At 42.2% G+C, this 19,303-nt stretch overlaps 1 protein-coding gene across 7 annotated transcripts in view; it reads right to left on the bottom strand.

Annotated features, from left to right (window-relative positions):
* LOC146856285 (von Willebrand factor A domain-containing protein 7-like) overlaps window positions 1-19,303 on the bottom strand; it is a 288,620-nt gene that overhangs the window by 85,223 nt on the left and 184,094 nt on the right. For all 7 annotated transcript variants that reach the window (XM_085654386.1, XM_085654387.1, XM_085654384.1 and 4 more), the window contains one exon: window positions 4,384-4,570. In XM_085654386.1, coding sequence (XP_085510512.1) covers window positions 4,384-4,570 — 187 coding nt within the window. The remainder of the gene's footprint in view (window positions 1-4,383; window positions 4,571-19,303) is intronic.

Genomic DNA, 19,303 nt, shown 5'->3' with positions numbered 1-19,303 from the left:
TCCCCTTTTCTTCCTTGGTCTGTGGGTCCACTACAGCTAAGTCTGCTTCTTTTCTTATTCTTTCATTATTCTTTTTCACTTTGGACACTTTTTTCAGATAACTGAGGTTTTGACAGGATGATAACGGACCGATAATTGAACACCACTTTGGTGCAATAACAAGATACAACATAATGATCTCGACAAACAAATGAATGAACAATTTGTATGATCTATTAGCGTTGTGTATGACACAATAGCAAGAAGGCATTGTATTATGTTTATCACTACGAATTTGACTGTTCTTTGATTCTATATGCCGTTGCGCTAAATACAAAGTTATGGTTGTAGACACTATATAGGCTGATATAGAGAAATGTTTCTTGCGCTGTTTATGAATGGTCACCATTTTGGATGTATTGAATCAGTCCGTTTTTTACTATGTACATTGTATTGAGGTTTTTGCATTAGCATAATGAATTTTCATATATGCCACTATGGTATGACCTCGTCTAGTAAATAACTGGTTTGTCTCATCAACGCTATGATTGTCCAAATAACACGAAAATCCTGTGCACATTTATGTTCAATATTATGAGTTTGATTTTATGATTATGTATCATTTTGGTTATATTCTTCGGCATTTAAACCACGTATTTCAGTTTCAAGCTACTAGAATAGCTCATATACATAAGGGTTTTGTGCCTTTAAGAAATGGCCGCCGTTGTTACATTATCAAGTGAAGTCCGTTTTCGATGTTATTTCCTATGTAAGACCTCGTTATGCTAACATGCACTGTGTGAACAAGACAGCGAGTCTGTCGAAACGCGTAACAATTGCTGAATAAATCTATTGGGTTTCATTTCGAGAGTGCGTCTTCCTTGAGGATTGTTAAGTGTGGATAATTATTTCCGGGAGGCCTGCCCGGCGTGATGCACCACCTGTCTACGGGACATGACTTCGGTAACAAGGTCGTTTTCTGTGTGGATATATATATATATATATATATATATATATATTCACTTAAAAAACCATAGGTTTCACACATGTTATAGTTAGCTGGACATTTCCCTCGTAAAAAAACAATGAAATTCCCCCGTTATAGTTAGTGCAGGCAACTATAACTCACGCGACCGCAATCCTCCGCTGATGACGTCAGATATTACATCACTGTATTTAGACACCTATTTACCCATGTCTTCTTCCATTAATCTTTAGCTATACATATATTACAAATATTTATTTTTCAGAAAGACACATATGTAATCAGTGATGTAATATCTGACGTCATCAGCAGAGGATTGCGGTCGCGTGAGTTATAGTTGCCTGCACTAACTATAACGGGGGAATTTCATTGGTTTTTTACGAGGGAAATGTCCAGCTAACTATAACATGTGTGAAACCTATGGTTTTTTAAGTGAATTTGCAAGGTTTTTTAAATGCTAATTTCTAACTATAACGTGTGTGAAACCTATGGTTTTTTAAGTGAATTTGTACGGTTTTTTAAATGCTAAGTTATGTATTTATTAATAATTTTTTTTTCAGGTTTTTCACCGTGCGCGCACGGTGCGCGCTTATAGATATATATGTACTTTTAACTGAAATTTTCTCAGGAACTACTGAACAGATTGACTCCAGATATTGAAAAGGCACATCCCTGACCTGAGGACTACCTCTCTGCCAAATTTCAAGGAATTCTGTTCAGCCGTTCGGGCTGTACCTTGGACTAAAGGTCCCTATGGAAAAATGCATGGGGAAAACGCGTTTTGGTACCCCCCTTTTTCTCGGCCCCCGCTTGACTAATCACCCCGAGACTTTCAGGGTAGGAGCGGAGCGGAGCGCCCCACCTATTTTGAAAAATTCGCGAGGATTCGTCAACCGGCGCCAAAGTTATTCAAAATAGAATTTTCAGATTTCCTATGTATATATATATGTTCTCTTTTAGCAATTTTCCTAGAGCTATTTTACTAATGCTTCAACTTTGCTCAGTGCGAATAGTGTGATTAGTTTACATGGATTGTCAAGACCTTCCTGCAAAGGGTGACTCAATATCAAGTGTATGCTACCTTGTGGCATGATCTTGGCTCCATCTCCGTACACACGTTATTCCACTTGAAATTTAAGGTGTGTACCTAGAATTGGGGTCGCAGGACCCCCTGGCAAACATAGGCTACTGGCACACAATTTTAATAATAGGTTAATTTTGTCATTGTCGTCCTGATGCCTCCATACTGTGGACGTTCTAAATGGGACACAGGCACCACTTTTCAGGATTTGATTCTCTGGGTAGAGAGGCAGAGCAGTCCAAGGCTCCTATGCTGTGGGCCAGAGACTCAGCACTCAGCAGCACAAAAATACAACACTTAATAAATGACTGTCCATTCAGTGCTTTTTCTGATAATAAGCCAAAAAAACAAATTTAAGAGTGGGCTAATGTGGTAGTGCTGATGGGCCCTCTGCTGCTACTGGATGGCCCACAACACAAAACTGGGCTTCCTGTGGTGTTGCTGTCTCCTTGGGATACCATCAAGACCATATGCACATTTTTTAAGGGGCAGCCCAATGCCTAATGGGGCACACCTTGATTCATAGATATACACACACATCCACTTGCTCACCCATACTGCCACTCATGCACCCGCTCACTCACTAATACAGACATTGACATATCCACTCATACACCCATACAGGGACTCTCACACTGAGTGAGTCACCACTAGAACTACTCACACACCTACACACTAACCCATATAGTCAATCATACAGGCATGTACTCACCCAAAAGTCGCATACAAACCCATTTACTTAATCATACAAATAGTAACACATGCTCACTCACCTATACAGTCACTAACAGAAGCATGCACTCATCCATATAGCCACTCTCATATTCACTAAATCATGCATACAGTTACTCATATACCCCATCACTCACCTACAGTGCCTTTCACATACCCAGTTACACACCCATACTGACACATGCACTCATTCACCGACACAGACATACAGACACTCACTCATACATACAACTTCTCACACATGCACTTAGTAGCCCATACAGCCACTGACTCACCCACTCACTCATCCATACAGGCAGTCACACACCTCCTCACCCACACACGCAGACACCCAGACAACCAATCAATCATCCATATAGCCATTCAAATACCCACTATCACACTCATATACCCACTTAGACATCAACTTACAGATACACACATTCACACAACCAGTCACTTATCCATACATTCACTGAGACACCTAATCACTCACTTATACAGTCAGTCATGTACCCACTGAGTCATCCATACAGTCACTCATACACCCACTGATTTACCAATACACCTTGGTGTATATATATTTAACACTCAAACTTTTTAAAACAGTCACTGGATGTTGTCATCACTGATGTCATGAGTGATGTCATTTGAGATGTCATCAGTGATGTCACTCACCATGTCATGAGTGATGTAAAATGTGAGGTCATAAGCAGTGCATTGCAGGGTGCGAGCTATAGTTAACTCAGCTAACTATAACGGCTGAATTTCTCTGGTTTTGTATGAGTGAAATCTGACCCTAACCTGTAACCTTTGGCTTTTTTAGTGAATAGCTAAGGTTTTTTTAATTCTATTTGCTAACTATAACGTCATTGTAACCTTTGCTTTTTTCAGTGAATATATATGTGTGTATTTTTAATTTTATTTCAGTCCGCCATAATCTTACAGACTCGGCCCTTTTGGCAGTGGTGTGCATACAAGTGTGAGAACCCGACTATAACCACAACACTCTCCAAAAAAGGAATGGAAATACGCACTCCAAAGTTGCTCGTTCTGATAATATTTATTCCACTATGGTGTACAGGTATCGTTGAAAAGCACTCAGCACATTTTGGCGAACACTCGCCTTGCTCACAGATCTGCAGCCTGCTTGAAGCAGCAACTTATGTCTTATTTGAAGAACAACCAGCACAGCCTAAGGTACTGAAATATGTGAGAAAAAGATGTGTGAGTCGAGGGATATTTGGTAGTGCGCTAATGTACTAAGGCCAGCTACAGCAACACTTGTGTCTGCTTGGAGAGTCCTCTAGTAACAGGCCAAGGCACTGTAGTCTACATCATGACAGTGCTGATTTCACCTTTTTTTAAAATAGAGGTCATTCAAGTATCACATTTGTGTAACTCATTGCTAAGAGAGCTAGCATGCATTTTCAGTTACTTGCTTATTGGAAAAACAATTTCGTTTTATTGGCATTGCCAATGTTTATTTTTATTATCCCTTTTGTCCACAGTCAGTCAGTGACCTATAATTAGATTAATATGAATCAAATATGAGGATGAACAGTCATGCTATTATGCCATTCAAGAGTTGTCTTAAACTAGGACACCAGTCTTTCCATTATATTACCTGGCCATTTTTTGGACCCCAACTTTGTCTCTGATGAGCTCCATTACTTCAACAGTTGCCTTGACAGCCACTTCAGCTGCTTCATAGTGAAGATAGCCATGCGATGACGTTTCCATATCCTTGTTGATGCCGCCGACAGGCTCATCATCACTTCCAAAGTCAGTACTGCCTCCATGACTGCATTTTCCTATGACCAAAAATATATTAATGGAAGAAGTGAGTCAATAACTATTGTGATATCATTTTATTACAAGAATTCTTTATTACACCTCTCGTCCATTAAACTATACTCAGCATTCAATGTTAAAGACATATAAAAATATTGACATTTAAAATTCTTGAACATAATTGATTGTACGTCAAAATCTCCTGGTTAAAATAACAATTCATTTACCAATTGCAAAATAAAAATAAGGCTACTGTGACATTCTCTTGTTCTAGAGCCAATATTCAAATGCCCTGTCCACCAACAGAATATCCACTTTATTAGTTATAGGTTTATTATATAGCTTTCATACCTCTAAGATCAATGGACTTCAGAGCATTAGACATGCCAATTCAAGTGAGAGCCTTGTGGGCATTGACAGCAAGGTTGAATAGAGGGAATACTAACAGCGAGGCACTATTTCAATGACAGTAATTGTACAGTACAGCAAGAACAAAAGGTAGCAAGTGACCACGAAATCATGGATAAAGACCATTTAATAAATAATCTGCCTTTGCAAGTTTTATTTTTAATTTTACCTCATTAAGGAAAGTCAAAAACTTGTTAATGGCTAGGAAAGCTTGTGTACCAGCAATGATTTCTTCATATTCAACTGCCTCATTGTACACATATTAACGTGAACTTTATTGCCTAAAATCATGTTTTTAAAGCTAACACCACAATTATAAAATACATTATTTTAATTATATTTCTTGTGATCCATGGCAGATTTTTCAAGCACTCTGCTGCCAAACTATGATTACCAAGAAGTATCCAGGAAGCCATGAACTTATTACATGCAATCTGACTCTTATATTTTTACAGAATTTTATATAGCGCGAACTTGATCCGAATCGGGTATCAGAGCACTTCACATTGAACCAGTTGCATTATAATTAAGTGATTTGCCCAGAATCACAGGATGTTCAATGTTATTGCCGAGACTCAAACCCAGTTCCCCAGATTCGAGGCAGACCACCCTAGCCCAACTCCTCTCCCCTTTTTATTGGAGGGAGCACAACCCAAGCTCTAAAGGAATAGCTTTTAAACCTACACTACATGGCAGTCCTTCGATCAAATTTGTTGATCAACAGGCCATATGAAAAAGTTGGTGCAATTTGTGCCTGATATACTTCTAGTAAAAATGCTATAGTTAGGCCATAATTTTGCTCATTGAAACGTATTAGGGCCGTCATAAGTGCCTATTCGCAATGTAACACACAACTACACTTTAATTGAAAATAACTGATTTATAAATACATCTAATTTAACATTATTTATAGACCAACTAAACAATTGCTTTCAACCTCCCAATTGCATCTAATTAGTTTTCTTTATATTGTTAACTTCTGGCTATACAGTAAGACTTCAGGGTGAATATTTGGTGTTGGAGTCCAACTGGCATACGGCCTACCACAAGCAAATCATAATACTAAACTTACAAGGATCCCGTCAAGACATGGCGGATTTGCTTAAGCTGAATGAAGCTATGTGAATAGATCAAGAAAAAAAGGGAGAACAGCAATGGGGCCAGGAGTCAGCCTGGTTTGAGACAATTAGCCAATGGAATCCATGTTCACTTTTGCCCAAAAACCAGTGTAAAAAGCCATTAATAATGATAGAAGAATAATAGTAATTCCCATTGTGGGTGGTATGACAATGCATTTCGCTCAACCACATAAAAGGTTGATTTGAAGTCAGCAAAATGTATACATAATGAACCTGCCTCTGATCTTTTGTGCGTAATATAAGTTTAGGCAAAATTATGATGGAGGGTAGATTTCAAAGGCCTAATTAAATCCCACCTGCTCCTTTGACATGAATTTTAAAGTATCTGTCAAATACTCAAGAACTTTCAACGAAATAAGTCCACAAACCTTTGAAGACACATCTAAAAGGGTAATAAGCCAATGCTTGGTCAGGCTAACAGTGATGCCTCCCTTTTTTTAAATTGGGGCAATTTTATGACCTGGCCAGCAGGCCCGAATGTAACAGAAATTTGGGTGAAACATGGGAGTAAAATTTCACCATGACCTTCAAAACAGTAGTTTTGTTTTTTAATTACAATACTATTACGTAAATATTTCTTCGAGTGTATGGAAACAAAGTCCATCAATTCACACCCTCTTATGTCAGTTACAAATAGTTGTCTTTTTCTCCCCTAAATAAACAGCTGCCCCTCTTTAACACTATGTATTGAATCACACAACGCATTTGACTGCTGTGCATACATAGATCTTAGTCAGTCTGAACAAGCTTCAGCCCTTTCAGGAGCCTGTGTGTAGCAATTCAATTTAGTGTCCTCAAACTGAAATATCATCACCTAAGTTCAGTTTGTCAGTCAATCAATCAATCAATTAATTTGCAAAGCGCACTACTTACCCGCAAGGGTTTCAAGGCGCTGAGGGTGGGTAGTGGGGTGGGGGGGTGCTCTTGCTACTGGTCAAACAGCCAGGTCTTGAGTCGTCTCCTGAAGGTTAGAAGGTCTTCGGTTTGTCGTAGGTTGAGGGGGAGGGTGTTCCAGGTTTTGGTGGCGCGGTGGGAGAAGGATCTGCCTCGGGCTGTGTTTCTACGGATGCGTGGGCCGGTAGCCAGGGAGAGGTCTGCGGAGCGGAGCTTCCTTTTGGGTACGTAGAAGGAGAGTCGACTGTTGAGATAGGCTGGGCCGGTCTTGTGGAGTGCCTTGTGTGCGTGGATCAGGAGCTTGAAGGAGATACTTTTGTCGACGGGGAGCCAGTGCAGGTTCCTCAGGTGGGGGGTGATGTGGTCGCGGCACGGAACATCGAGGATCAGGCGTGCAGAGGCATTCTGGATTCTTTGCAGTCTGTTGATGAGCTTGGTCGGGGCTCCGGCGTAGAGGGCGTTTCCGTAGTCGAGTATGCTGCTGACTAGGGCCTGGGTGACTGAGAGTTTGTAGTCTTCGGTTCTTTTGTAAGCATTTCGTATGTCTTCAGATGGCAAGAATGTTCTATCTAATCATGAAGAATACCAGGCCAGTCCATATACTGGATATAAGTTTAGAGGGAAGGCGATTATATGTAATCTTGGCAGATGGGTAACTTTTCAGAAGGTTTAAATCTAGAGAAAGAAATGCTTTCCGGAAAATAATCCTCTAAGTTACAAAACTCCTCTAGCCAATTAGCTTTCTTTTATAGGTGGGAATGCTGAGTTAACTATCGAGACATCTTTTTTGCTTATTTGGAGGTCCAGTCCCTTTATGGGTCAGAGTTCCAATGACGGCACTTTAAAAATGCAACGATGGAAGTCTGCTGGCACTCATGTCCCTCCACTGCTGCATCTGCAAGGGTTCACATTGGAAATTATGCCTCACTGTTCCTGAGACAGGATGTCTATGAACCTTTGCAAATAGCTGTTGTGCACTGTGCCAGATTAGTACAACGAATGCAGAGCAAAACATGGATCAGGGTCCATCAAAGTGTAATAACAAATGCTGTTTTTCAACCAGATCCATCAAACATTAGCCCAAAGTGCGTCATTTGACTTCGTAGTAGAAGGAGAGAGCCAGAGAGATGGAAAGCCAGAGAGCCTATGGGTTTGTGCACAAGAGAGATGGGCTGATCATACCAATACCATACCAACGCCCTCATTCTTACCCCCCTCTGTTAAAGAAAAAATGCACACAAGCTCGCTCCTTCTCTGTGAAACGCTCCTTCCATCTGGAACTCCCTGCCTAAAGACCTACGCTGTAACCCTTCCTACTTCAACTTCAAAAAAGACCTCAAATTGTACCTCCTCAACAAATACTGGGGTCCATAATACCTTCCTCTGACACTGTCTCCCAATCTGTGCCCCCGTCAGGCTCCCCTCTATTGCCTTCCAATTCTCTCCCCTCCCCATTCTCCCTCCTAACTTCCCCCACCCTACTCTTTCCCCTCCCCCTAACCCCCCTCCCTACTGCTATCGTTACTTATGACATCTAGCCTTATGCACGGCCTCCCACTGATCTCCTATTCCCCTAACTCCTACTCTCTTTGTCCCCCTCCTTTATCTTTTCTTTTTCACTTCCACCCAACTACCTTAGCCTAATTACTCTCTACCCACTTGAGCTTAATATAGTACCTTTGTAAATAGCATTTGTATTTATCTGCTTTCTTTGTTATATTGGTTCCATTGCAATGTTTTTGGTCAAATGTTTTGAGAACCGTACCTCTTCACACTCCTGTAAAGCACTCTGATACCCCTGGTTCTAGCTAGTGCTAGATAAAACCTTTAAAATCAAATAAAAATAAAAATTAAATTAAAATAAAAAATAACTGAGAAGCCAGCAGGGAGTGCTTCAATAAAGCCACTTGAAGGCGGTACAGTGCAAGGCATCTTTCCTGCACGGTGTTCTTCATGAGATTGCTGTGGTGGACTTAGTGGAGGGTGTGGCAAAGATGGCCCTCCTTGTTTGATTTTTGTTAGGTCGAGCCTACAGCGCTTGCACTGTCAGGCGATCTGTTGTAGGTACTTTGTGGGGTCTGACTCCTCCCACGCTTTTGGATTGACTTTTGGGTGAGTCTTTTAAAAATCGTGGCATGCAAATGGCTAATGGTGGATGTATGTCCCACCTTTTTCAAAAGTTCACTCCCATGGAGTATTGACACGGGAGCGAGCAGCGGCACACAAGGTGGCTGCTGCGGCAGGACACATGCTTTGCTCTGACAGCTCTTCTCTCTATGTGTAAGTATTTGTCTGGCGGGAATAGTGCGCTCAAGCCGCCGACTATGGATTGACTTGATGACTTTCTCCCCTATTTTGCCTGCATGCTTTTAATTTGATTTCTGTACTTTCTAGCCTTTTGTTTACATTACTGCATCTATTTACATTACACATCTCAAAAGTATTCCTCCTGTGCCCTCTCACACAACACTGGTTGCCCACCCCCCATCCCTCAGAGATCGCTGATTTTGTATGTACATTTTTACAATTATATAGTGTGGGCACAGGGGATATTAAGTGATTTGCCCAGATTCACAGGATGTTGAGTGACGTTGAGGCTCGAACACGGATCCCCAAGTCCAGAGTTGGCAGCTGTGATGCAGCAACTCATTGGAGAAGGGGGCGGGGTAGAGCCTCGGCCGCTTTGGCCTTGTTTTTTGTCCTCCATGATTCAGACAAAACTGACAGTGTATTCAGAGATGACCCCCGAGGTGAAAAGTATTTATCAAGCAGTTGTGTACACCTTTGTGTTTTCGACCGAAGTCTTACTTACACCATCGCTCTACAATAGTTTTTATCACGCCAAACTGTTGGGCATTGAACTATGCCTTTAAACCTTCTCAAAATGTTGGTTTTGAAAGAAAGGACTTTAAAAATCAAGGGGCATATTGTCAAGAAACGGCGTTAAAATTATCGCCGCTATAGCGGCAGAAAATAAAGCGGCGATAATGGGCTTGATAGTATGCCGTTGAGAATTCCCATAGAAACCCATGTTCTGGTGTCAACATGGGCTTCTATTGGAATTCTCTGCGGCATATTATGAAGCCCATTATCGCCGCTTTAGCGGCAGTTTTCTGCCGCTAAAGCGGTGATAATTTTAACCCCGTGCTTGATAATATGCCCCTAAGTTGGGTAACCTAAAACTGTGCGAATTGAGTATCTCTTCAACTAACTTCTCGTATAAGTTAAACAACTTTACCTCTTAAAAATGACCGTTTCCGGCCGGGATAGACAGTCTATGAATTATTGCCTGTTTCTGGTTCCTTTCCAGGATGGGAAGCTTGAACCCTATAGTTGGTCTCTGCGTGCGACTGTGGAGTTGCACCAGAGGAGGGATGAAAGAATTCCCATTGGCGTGAACCCAAGGTGGCGCATCCTGCGAGGATGCAGAGGACAGCTGGCAGGAAATGCTCGCCAGGGTTATATTTGTTTTGGCGGTAAATTGTTTCCATATTATCGGGTGGCGTCCCTCCCATCCCGCTTAATGCTTTGATGATGAGTGAGAAGGCCAACTCATAATGCTCTTGTGGCAGAAGCTGCGGAAAACAGAACACTTAATTTTAGCCGTATTGCCTAACCTAGGGACAGCCAAATGAGTGTCACGCAATTTTACCCCAGCAAAGCCAAGGTACATATAACCCTGATGGGTTGATGTACCGCATAATTCCATTAGGTTGAATACATAGTCTGAGAAAATGGTAACAACACGTCTTGGAGACAGGTGCACTGCCAAGCTAGTCTTTAAAAAATCTAGCAAATACATAAAATCAAGGTTTGCACCTCAGCAGCCATTACACCGCTTCAGATGTCTGGTTGCAGAAAAGCAAATGGTGTTAGTATTACCGTTTAACACTATTCGCTTTATTAACCCCATGAACGTATGACCTTTTCATCCATACCGAGGTATGAATCTTTAACTCACACTTTGAACTCAGCATCTATTTTTACTTGTTGATCTCTATAGGTGGCAGAGTTGTTTCCTTTGGTGGTCGTGCATTACGTCAACTCTAGACACTTGCCAAAAACATCACACGCAGGTGAGAGCTTGACTTATAGAAATATAGCGAAGTTTCCAGTGGACAACTGCAGTAAAATGTCAATACTTCCCCGGTAACAATAAAAAAGTAACACATCTTTACATCAACAGCGATCCTGAAATTTAAAAAAACTAACAGCAAACTAAAAAGTTAAAATTGAAAAGAATGAAAAGTGCCCTATTACCCCATTGCTACTGTCATGTTGGTACCTGCGACCCTTGTCCCTGAAGCATCCCCGATGCGGTACTCAGTGAGCAATGTTCTACAGCGTTAACCCTCATGTGTTATCCACAAACACCAGAGAAAGTAAGATGTCCAAAGCAAAGGTGGGAATGTCAACTGCTTGTAGATAGACAAGCCCTTGCCAGCATCTGTCAGAGGTATTTGGATGAATATATGGACACATTCAGGGGCAGGTCTATATTAGAGCAAATGTGTGCTCTGGTACAATAAGTGACATGCTGCAGTGGCGGCAGATGTCAAATTCTAAGCAAATAAAAGTGTTATTACAACAGCTCCTTCAGCCCTCAAAGAAAAGCACTACAGTAAACATGGATGGTGAAAACCAGTGAGAAGTAAGCAAGCCGTTTGACACACAAAATTACTCTGGTTTTAAATTTGGTTATTGCTGATGGTACAAATTCGATTCTGGCCCTGGCTAATCCCTTGTTTTCAACATAGGTTGTACTGCGTTCATTTGCATAGGATAATGCATGTTAATATGTTTGAATGCTTTTTTTTTTTAGTTTCCAGTCATGGCTGTTTCCTTTGAAAGAGACCTAATTTCCCCCTGAATAGTTTGATGTATTACCACAGTGCCTAGTTAATTAGCCCTGTTCATAGACTCTGCTCAGTTACCCTGGATTGCTCATGTTACCTCTGGAGAGTTCAGCTACAGGAAGCAACTGAAACCTCTCAGATGAAACTGTGGGAGAGAGTGAGGAATTCCCTGAGACATTTGAACCCTGAATGACTTTTTTTTAACACTCTCTCCTTATTCCTCAGGTGATTCCAAGGGTACGACCTGGACTAACAGGAACCCTTGTATTGTTAGCTCCCGGGGGTGCTAAGTTAACATTCCTACATCCATGGACCTCTTAATGAAGCCTGTGGTGATTTCTTCGTTCACCAGAGTCTGGCACGTCAGCCATACCCCATCAGCTGTATAACATTTGAAAGGTTCCTAACAAGAACCAAAGTAGACCTGGAAGGGCTTGTCATTCATGTTAATTGACATTCATCTTCTTCATCCCTTTTGCAAGACATGCCGTGAAACTCAGGATTTATGTCCATCCGGTAAATAAACATAATTCACTAGATAATGTTTTGCTTTGAGTTCACATCTTGTCTGTAAAGTCCCCATGCCCAATCCTAGCACACTCAATCCTTTCGAACCTCATTTGTGTGTTTTCTGACAATGCCAGTATTCTTAAACCTGTTATGAAATTGCACAGCGGTAAATACAAATGTCAAATGAGCCTTTTTCTTTTACTGTATGACCATCCATTTACCGTTTGTGATGCTGATGTTTTTGAGGTGCATTTAGAGGAGTTGTAGGTAACTTGTAAATGGGTAATACCACCGCAGCACAGCTCCAACGGAGCATGACCCGAGCAACAGCGCAGCACCACCACCTGAGCATCACTCTGCATCACCACAGCATCACTGAGCACCAGCGCAGCACCACCTCAGCACAACACCAACTCAGCATCACCAGCATTACTCAGTGCCACCTCAGCCCCAGCGCAGCACCATCTCAACACCAGCACAGCACCATCTCAGCATCAGCACAGCACCATCTCAGCATCAGCATAGCACCATCTCAGCATCAGCATAGCGTCACCTCCTCATCAGTGCACCACCACCAGCACAGCCCCACCTCAGTACCAGTGCAGCCCACTTCAGCAGCATTTCAGCACCAACGTAGCACCACTTCAGTATCAGTGCAGCATTACCATAGCAGAATCCCAACTCAGCACCACTGTATCATTCAGCATCACCTGAGGATCACCTCGGCACCAGCACACCACCACCTCAGCATCACTCAGCACCACCTCAGTCTGCTCTCTGAATCTGGCATCTGTTGATTCTCCCCTTGTCTGTCTGCTGCCCCTGTTGTAATTCAGGTACTATTTCCCAACCTCTCCGTTGCTTATGCCCTCCCGCCTCCCATAACAAATAAAAAAGCGATAACAGACAAGCATTATAACCGGCAGGAAGAAGTTGCCAGCATTGCAAGGACAAACAAGCATTTGCAATGGAATAGGTCTCACATTACTGAAAGTTTGAGCTATTGGCGTTGCAAATATTAATGCAACTCTGATAGCCCAAACTTTCAGTAATGCAAGAGCTATTGCAGTGCAAATGCTTGTTTCTTGAGTCTCGAAGTGTTCTCCAGTTCTTGGGCTGGTTTGCAGAAAACAATTCAAACAAAAATAAATTGCATACATTCAAAATTAAAACGCAAGCAATTTATTTCCAAATGTGAATCCAGTCCTCATGCTGGTTACTTCAGTTTCGTAAAGCAATTGCTTGCATTTTAAAGTAAATGCTGTGCAAGCCATTGTTTGTTTTCTTAGTTTGCTCAGATTGGGCATGCCCCAGGCAGGTTGGCAGCTGGTGGGAGCATGGAGGCAGGGCAAGGGAGCAGGCGCAGTTTCTGTGGAGCGATGCATCAGCTGTAAGGCAAAGAGAACATTTCAGCAAAGGAGTTAGGCATATCCAGTGCTTAATTTGAACCAGTGGTTGCCAGTGGGGGGAACCAGCACTTAATTTTGAGAACTGGCTTTTAGTTTTTCTGCAAGAGAGAGCAAGACATGTTTAAACAAATAATGCAGAAAGACAGACGACAAGAAAGACTGAAAAACGTCTGAAAGGGAGAAAGCAGAAGCCTGTAAGAGTGAGATAAAGTAACAGGGAGTGTCTAGTAGGGAAATAAAGAGGTCTGAGGGGACTTCGAGACTAAGCAGCCGTGGCATTTGGTGCGCTGACATTTAAATGTGCCAGCTGTGAAGTTCAGAGCTGAACTTTGGGCATCGATACTCATTCAATTACAAAATATCCCCAGGGCACATCTCCTTTGAAGTCATTTATTATATGAAGCAAACAAGCTGAACAGGAGTACATCGGGAAGCATCGAGCCTTTAATTTCCAGAGTTTTGGGGACCTGGGACTTTGGCCAGCAGGGCAGCGTGCATGCATCTATATTGGACCAGGGGTGGGGGAAGGAATGTGGGGAGCAAGGGACAGAGAGTGAAGTGTGGAAGGGGAGTGTGGTTAATGCGAGTGATCATGGATCGGGTGAGCTTTGGGGTCAGGTGGGTGGTGTCTGAAGTGGGGCTAGTGGGTAGTAAAATAATGATTCAGTTGGAATTAATTTCATACATGCAACAATATTTAGTATATATTTTGGGAAGCAGTTTCTGCTCCTTAAAGTGCATTACATTTAAGACACTACTTTGCCTGTGCCATACACCAGAGGGAATGCTTCAATAAAGCCACTTGAAGGCAGTGCAGTGCAAGGCGTGGGGGTGGCAAAGGTGCCACACACCTTCTTGTTTGGTTTTTGTTTCTGGAGTATTCACCAGTTCCTCGGCTGATTTGCAGACAATTCAAACAAAAATAAATTGCATACATTCAAGATTAAAATGCAAGGAATTCATTTGTAAAAGTGTTTCTTATTGGTTTTGCTTGCAGTGTGCGGGCAGCCATATTGTACCATGGGTGGAGGAAGGAGTGTGGGGACCAGGGGGTAGAAAGTGAAGTGGGGAAGGGGAAAGGTTCATGCAAATGATTATGGAAGGGGTGAGGTCTGGGGTCAGGTGAGTAGGGTCTGAGCTGGGGCAAGTGGTTAGTGACTGAGGTGGTGGAAAGGATGTGGCGGTATCCAGATAATGACTGAGGTGGGGATGGGGTGCTGCAATCAGGTGGGTACTGATGGATGTGGAAGGAATATATTTTGGTACAGCAGGGTCGTAGCAGAGGTGGAGGCAGGTGGATTGTTACTGAGGTGAAGTGAGGTGTGGTGGTCACACAGGTAGGGAAAGGTAGGGTCCATGGGTTCTCTGTTCTGGACCCCATGGTGTTACTGAGTTTACAGACGAGGTTTGGGTCTCCGAGGGTGGACTTGTTTGCCTTCCTGGACAATTGCCCAGCTGTTTTGCATGATTATGCATTGCCTGGGGGAGTGGAAGGAAAACGCAGTGTCCTTCCAGTGGCTTTGGGATCTTTTGTAAGCTTTTCCCCTGGTTCCCCTGATTTCGGCTGTGTTGCAGAAGATCAGGAGGTTCCAGGGTGGCGTTGGTGCCCTTTGTTTCCCCACTTATTGGAACTGGCGGTTCACCAGTGCTGGGTGACTCTGTATCGGTCTTATCTGTTGTTGAGTCCCCAATTCCGTTCCAGGTGTTCCAGTCGATGCATCTTTAGGCTTGGATCTTGAACGGCGGAGTCTGATGAGTAGGGGGTGTTCCCAGGTTGTGGCCGGACTCATTCAACAGTCTCAGCATCCTTCTACTTTGAGGGCTTTTGCCAAGCATTGGTCCAAATTTTCTGGTTGGTGTCTGAGGAAGGGGTTTTCTGTTAAGGATGTGGATCCTGTCAGAATACTGTATTTTTAATCAGATGGCTTTGAACTGGGTTTGGCCCATTCTACGTTCTAGGCTCAGTTGACTGCTCTTCTGGCCTTCTATGTCCTCTTTTTTGATTGTGAGGAGCCTCTGGTTTCTCGTTTATTGAGATCACTGGCGTTGAAGCGGCCTCAATAGATGTTGTTTGCCTCTATGTGGGATCTGTCGTTCGTTCTGAAGGCATTTCAGGAGAGTCCATTTGAGCCTCTGGAATCCGTGTAGGTTTTTGACCTTGAAGGTTGTCTTTTTTGGTGGCTATTGCTTCAGCAAGACGGATTGGCTGAGTCTGATATTTCTAAGAGTTGAATAAGAATAAAAGAACAACAATTGGAATATTTGAAAAGACTTTTCTCTGGTGCACCGTCCTTTTGTAAAAAAGTTTGTAAAAAAGACGGATTGGTGAGTTAGGGTCTTTCTTGAGATCTGCTTCATTGTAGTGCTTTCTGTAGAATAGGGTGGTGTTGAGGACACACTATACTTTTGTGCATAAAATATAAATTGGTGTCGTTTTTTCACAGGTCTGCTGAAGTGCTCTTGCCTGTTTGTTTTCCCGAGCCTCGGTCTGAGGAGGAGTCGCGGTTGCATCCCGTAGATGTGAATAGGGCTTTGTCGGTGTACTTGTCGCGAACAAGGCCGTCTGTAAAGGGGACCATCTTTTTGTCACCTTTAGACAGATCCGGCCTGGTTATAAGCCCTCCAGTCATACCTTTAGCCGTTGGCTGAAGGAGGCCATTCTGGTGGCCTATGGGTCGCAGGGCAGGGTGGTGGCGCTCCCGGTTCAGGGGGGTTCTACTCGTTCGGTGGCTGCGTCTTTGGATGCTTTTAAGGAGGTGTCCATGCGAATATTTGGTGTGCGGCCACTTGGTCTTCTTCTTATACCTCTATACAGCATACTAGGCTGGATATTGGGGGTGGTGCCTCTGTTTCTTTTGCTGCTTCAGTTCTGGGTTACATTGCATCGTGATGTTCTTGTTTCTGTACCCCTGTTGTGTGCGTATTAAACACAGTGTTGCAATCTCTACTATGTGTTGGCTGTGTTCTGTTCTCCATGAAGCCGATGCTTACTTTGGTATCTGCTCATACGTGAAGTTCTGTGGCGAGGAAGACGTACAAGAAGGTAATACCCCGGATACTTACCAGTAATCCTTATTCCTCAGAGTCCTAGTCTTCCTCACTACAATGTAGTTTAGTGTAGTTTCTTGGATGGTGGTCGCTCCTTTTATCTGATTGGTTGATAGAGGAGGTGGCCATAGTGGAGGGATGGGTGGCCAGTATACTATCTTTAACTTTTGAGTTTCTGTGAGAGACTAAAGCTTATGCGTGAATTACTGTAAGAAGAAAGACTAGAACTCGGAGTAATGAAGATTACCGGTAAGTAACCGGGGCATTACCAAGGTCAGAATGATTATCAAGGGGAGATTAAGTTATTTGCCCAGAATTACAGGATGTCAAGGCAAGACCAAAACTCAAATTTGATTTTTTTGATTCTAAATTCAGCAGCTCTGACTGGTAGGCCACATACCTTCCCAAGTAATCCCCAGATAAAAATGAACATTTACATTAAGCGTTTTCATAGGTTATCTTGCAACAAAGAAGCCGCAGTGGTGCTAACTACATACCCACCCAGCTCATAAAGGAAAGCCAAAAGGCTTTACTCCAACAAAGTGGAAGCAAGATATTAACCGATTTGCAGTCAACCCAGTCAACAGCATAGGTATAAAGTGTTTGCGTGGATAAAACTCACTCAGCTGGCTCTTAACAGGTTTTATTGCGTATGCATTCTGTTAGCACGTAATTGTTAGCAATATTAAACTAAAACTATCTCAAGACTTTCTCAGCATTAACTTTCATCTATTGGCTTTGTAACAGATTCTTAGTTACATATTGTTGTGGTATTAATAGTTGATATGATTAGATGAGGGTTGGTTGGCATCGGTTAAACTGCATGATAGGAGAAACACACCACATTTCACAAGTTGCCGGCCTGAAGAAGGACTGGGCCGGTCCGAAATGGATTGGGGTAATGAACCTATATTACATGCAGAGCAGAATGATATGTTGATCGATGAAAAGGATGTTACATATTGCATTAAGAATAAGAAATGTGAAAAAAGAAAACAATATTTGCTCAAAATATGAATCATCTTGATGGACTGAATGTTGATGGAATTTCGTTAAACAACATTGGAGAGAGAGAATCATGCTGTGAAGTTAGATGATATATAACCAGAACAAGTGGTTCCTGTGGAAAAAAATATATATAAGCAATAGATAATACTATTACGCACAATGGCAATCAAAAAAAGGGGGTAAGGGGGATGTCCAAACGAGAAGCAAGACCATATACAACGTGATTCTTATGAATTCAGAATGTTTATATACATAAATCTTTACAGTTACATCCCAAAAAAAAGGTGCACAGTGTCCCCATGTGAAAATGGAACCTACAAAACAGTGTGTGACTTTTTGTGACATAGAGAAATGGTTTCCATAATGACAAAGTCGACCATCAAATTAGCACAAAATAAATCCAGCCTTCTAATATGGTGATAGAGACTGGCGAAGTTAGATGAAGCCTATTGTTATGGTGCATTTGAAGAATTCAATGTGCACCTTGGGACTACTCTAAGTATAACAGAGTAGGAACTATATTGGTGTTAATAGTCGTCCCAAAATGGAGTTATTTACATACATATTATGAAGGAAGTTAAAATCAGTTTAAATAAATATGGAGTGACAAGAATGTGAGGCCCTGGTTCAGGTGCCTACTAGATGAGTCAATGGACAAGGCTCAGCTGGTGTTTTGCTTCTGGTAATTATCTATATTTTACTTAAGACTCTCACTCCAAACATATGGTCAAGGGGCCTGTATCATGTGACTACCCATGCACACCTCTGTTACTATTGGATCTCTGTGTAGTTTGGCTAAGTTAAAGAGTTGGTTGAAGGATAGAGCCCATGCACTGCACACTTTTGCTACAAGCTGTGTTTGGCTGTTCATGAGGTTACTTTTTTTTTTTAACCTTTATTCTTTATTTTTCAATAAAGTCACAGTGGGTACACAGTTAGGAGCATGCGGTCTAATGGGATCCAAATACGAGATACGAGAAATGAAACTATATGATAATATGTTCAAGTGGCAGTTGTTGTATTTCTAGGAGCTTAGGAATGATCACATTAAGGGCATCAACTCCCCGTATTATCAGTCACATTGTTGCTCGCTTCCGATGCATGTTGATCACTCACAGTTGCCTCAAGAGTTAGGAAATTCCTACAGAGCTCCCTCCATGGCCCGGTTCATGAAGTCAATTAGTGAGGATATCATTTCATTTCAGTGTAAAGCATTTGGATTGATAGCATTTTGATTGTGGAGCTTCAGGCACAAGCAGAGTGCACAGTGCATGACTCAAGCTCTTTCACCATAGACCAGCCTAAGAGTGGTTTCCAGCCTAAAGATTAGTCAACACTGTACAAACACCATATTGTCGCAAACCCACAAAGCAAATCAATTTAGTTTTGTGGTAGGAATGGGATTAATGCTAATCAGTGTTGGCTAATTTACATCGTTGCCACAAGTCACTATACACTTGTTCGTGCTCCAATTTGTAAAT

Source organism: Triturus cristatus, chromosome 4_1 (genome assembly GCF_964204655.1).
Source record: "Triturus cristatus chromosome 4_1, aTriCri1.1, whole genome shotgun sequence".
In the NCBI taxonomy this organism is placed as follows: domain Eukaryota; kingdom Metazoa; phylum Chordata; class Amphibia; order Caudata; family Salamandridae; genus Triturus; species Triturus cristatus.
This window is presented reverse-complemented; position numbering and strand designations above follow the sequence as displayed.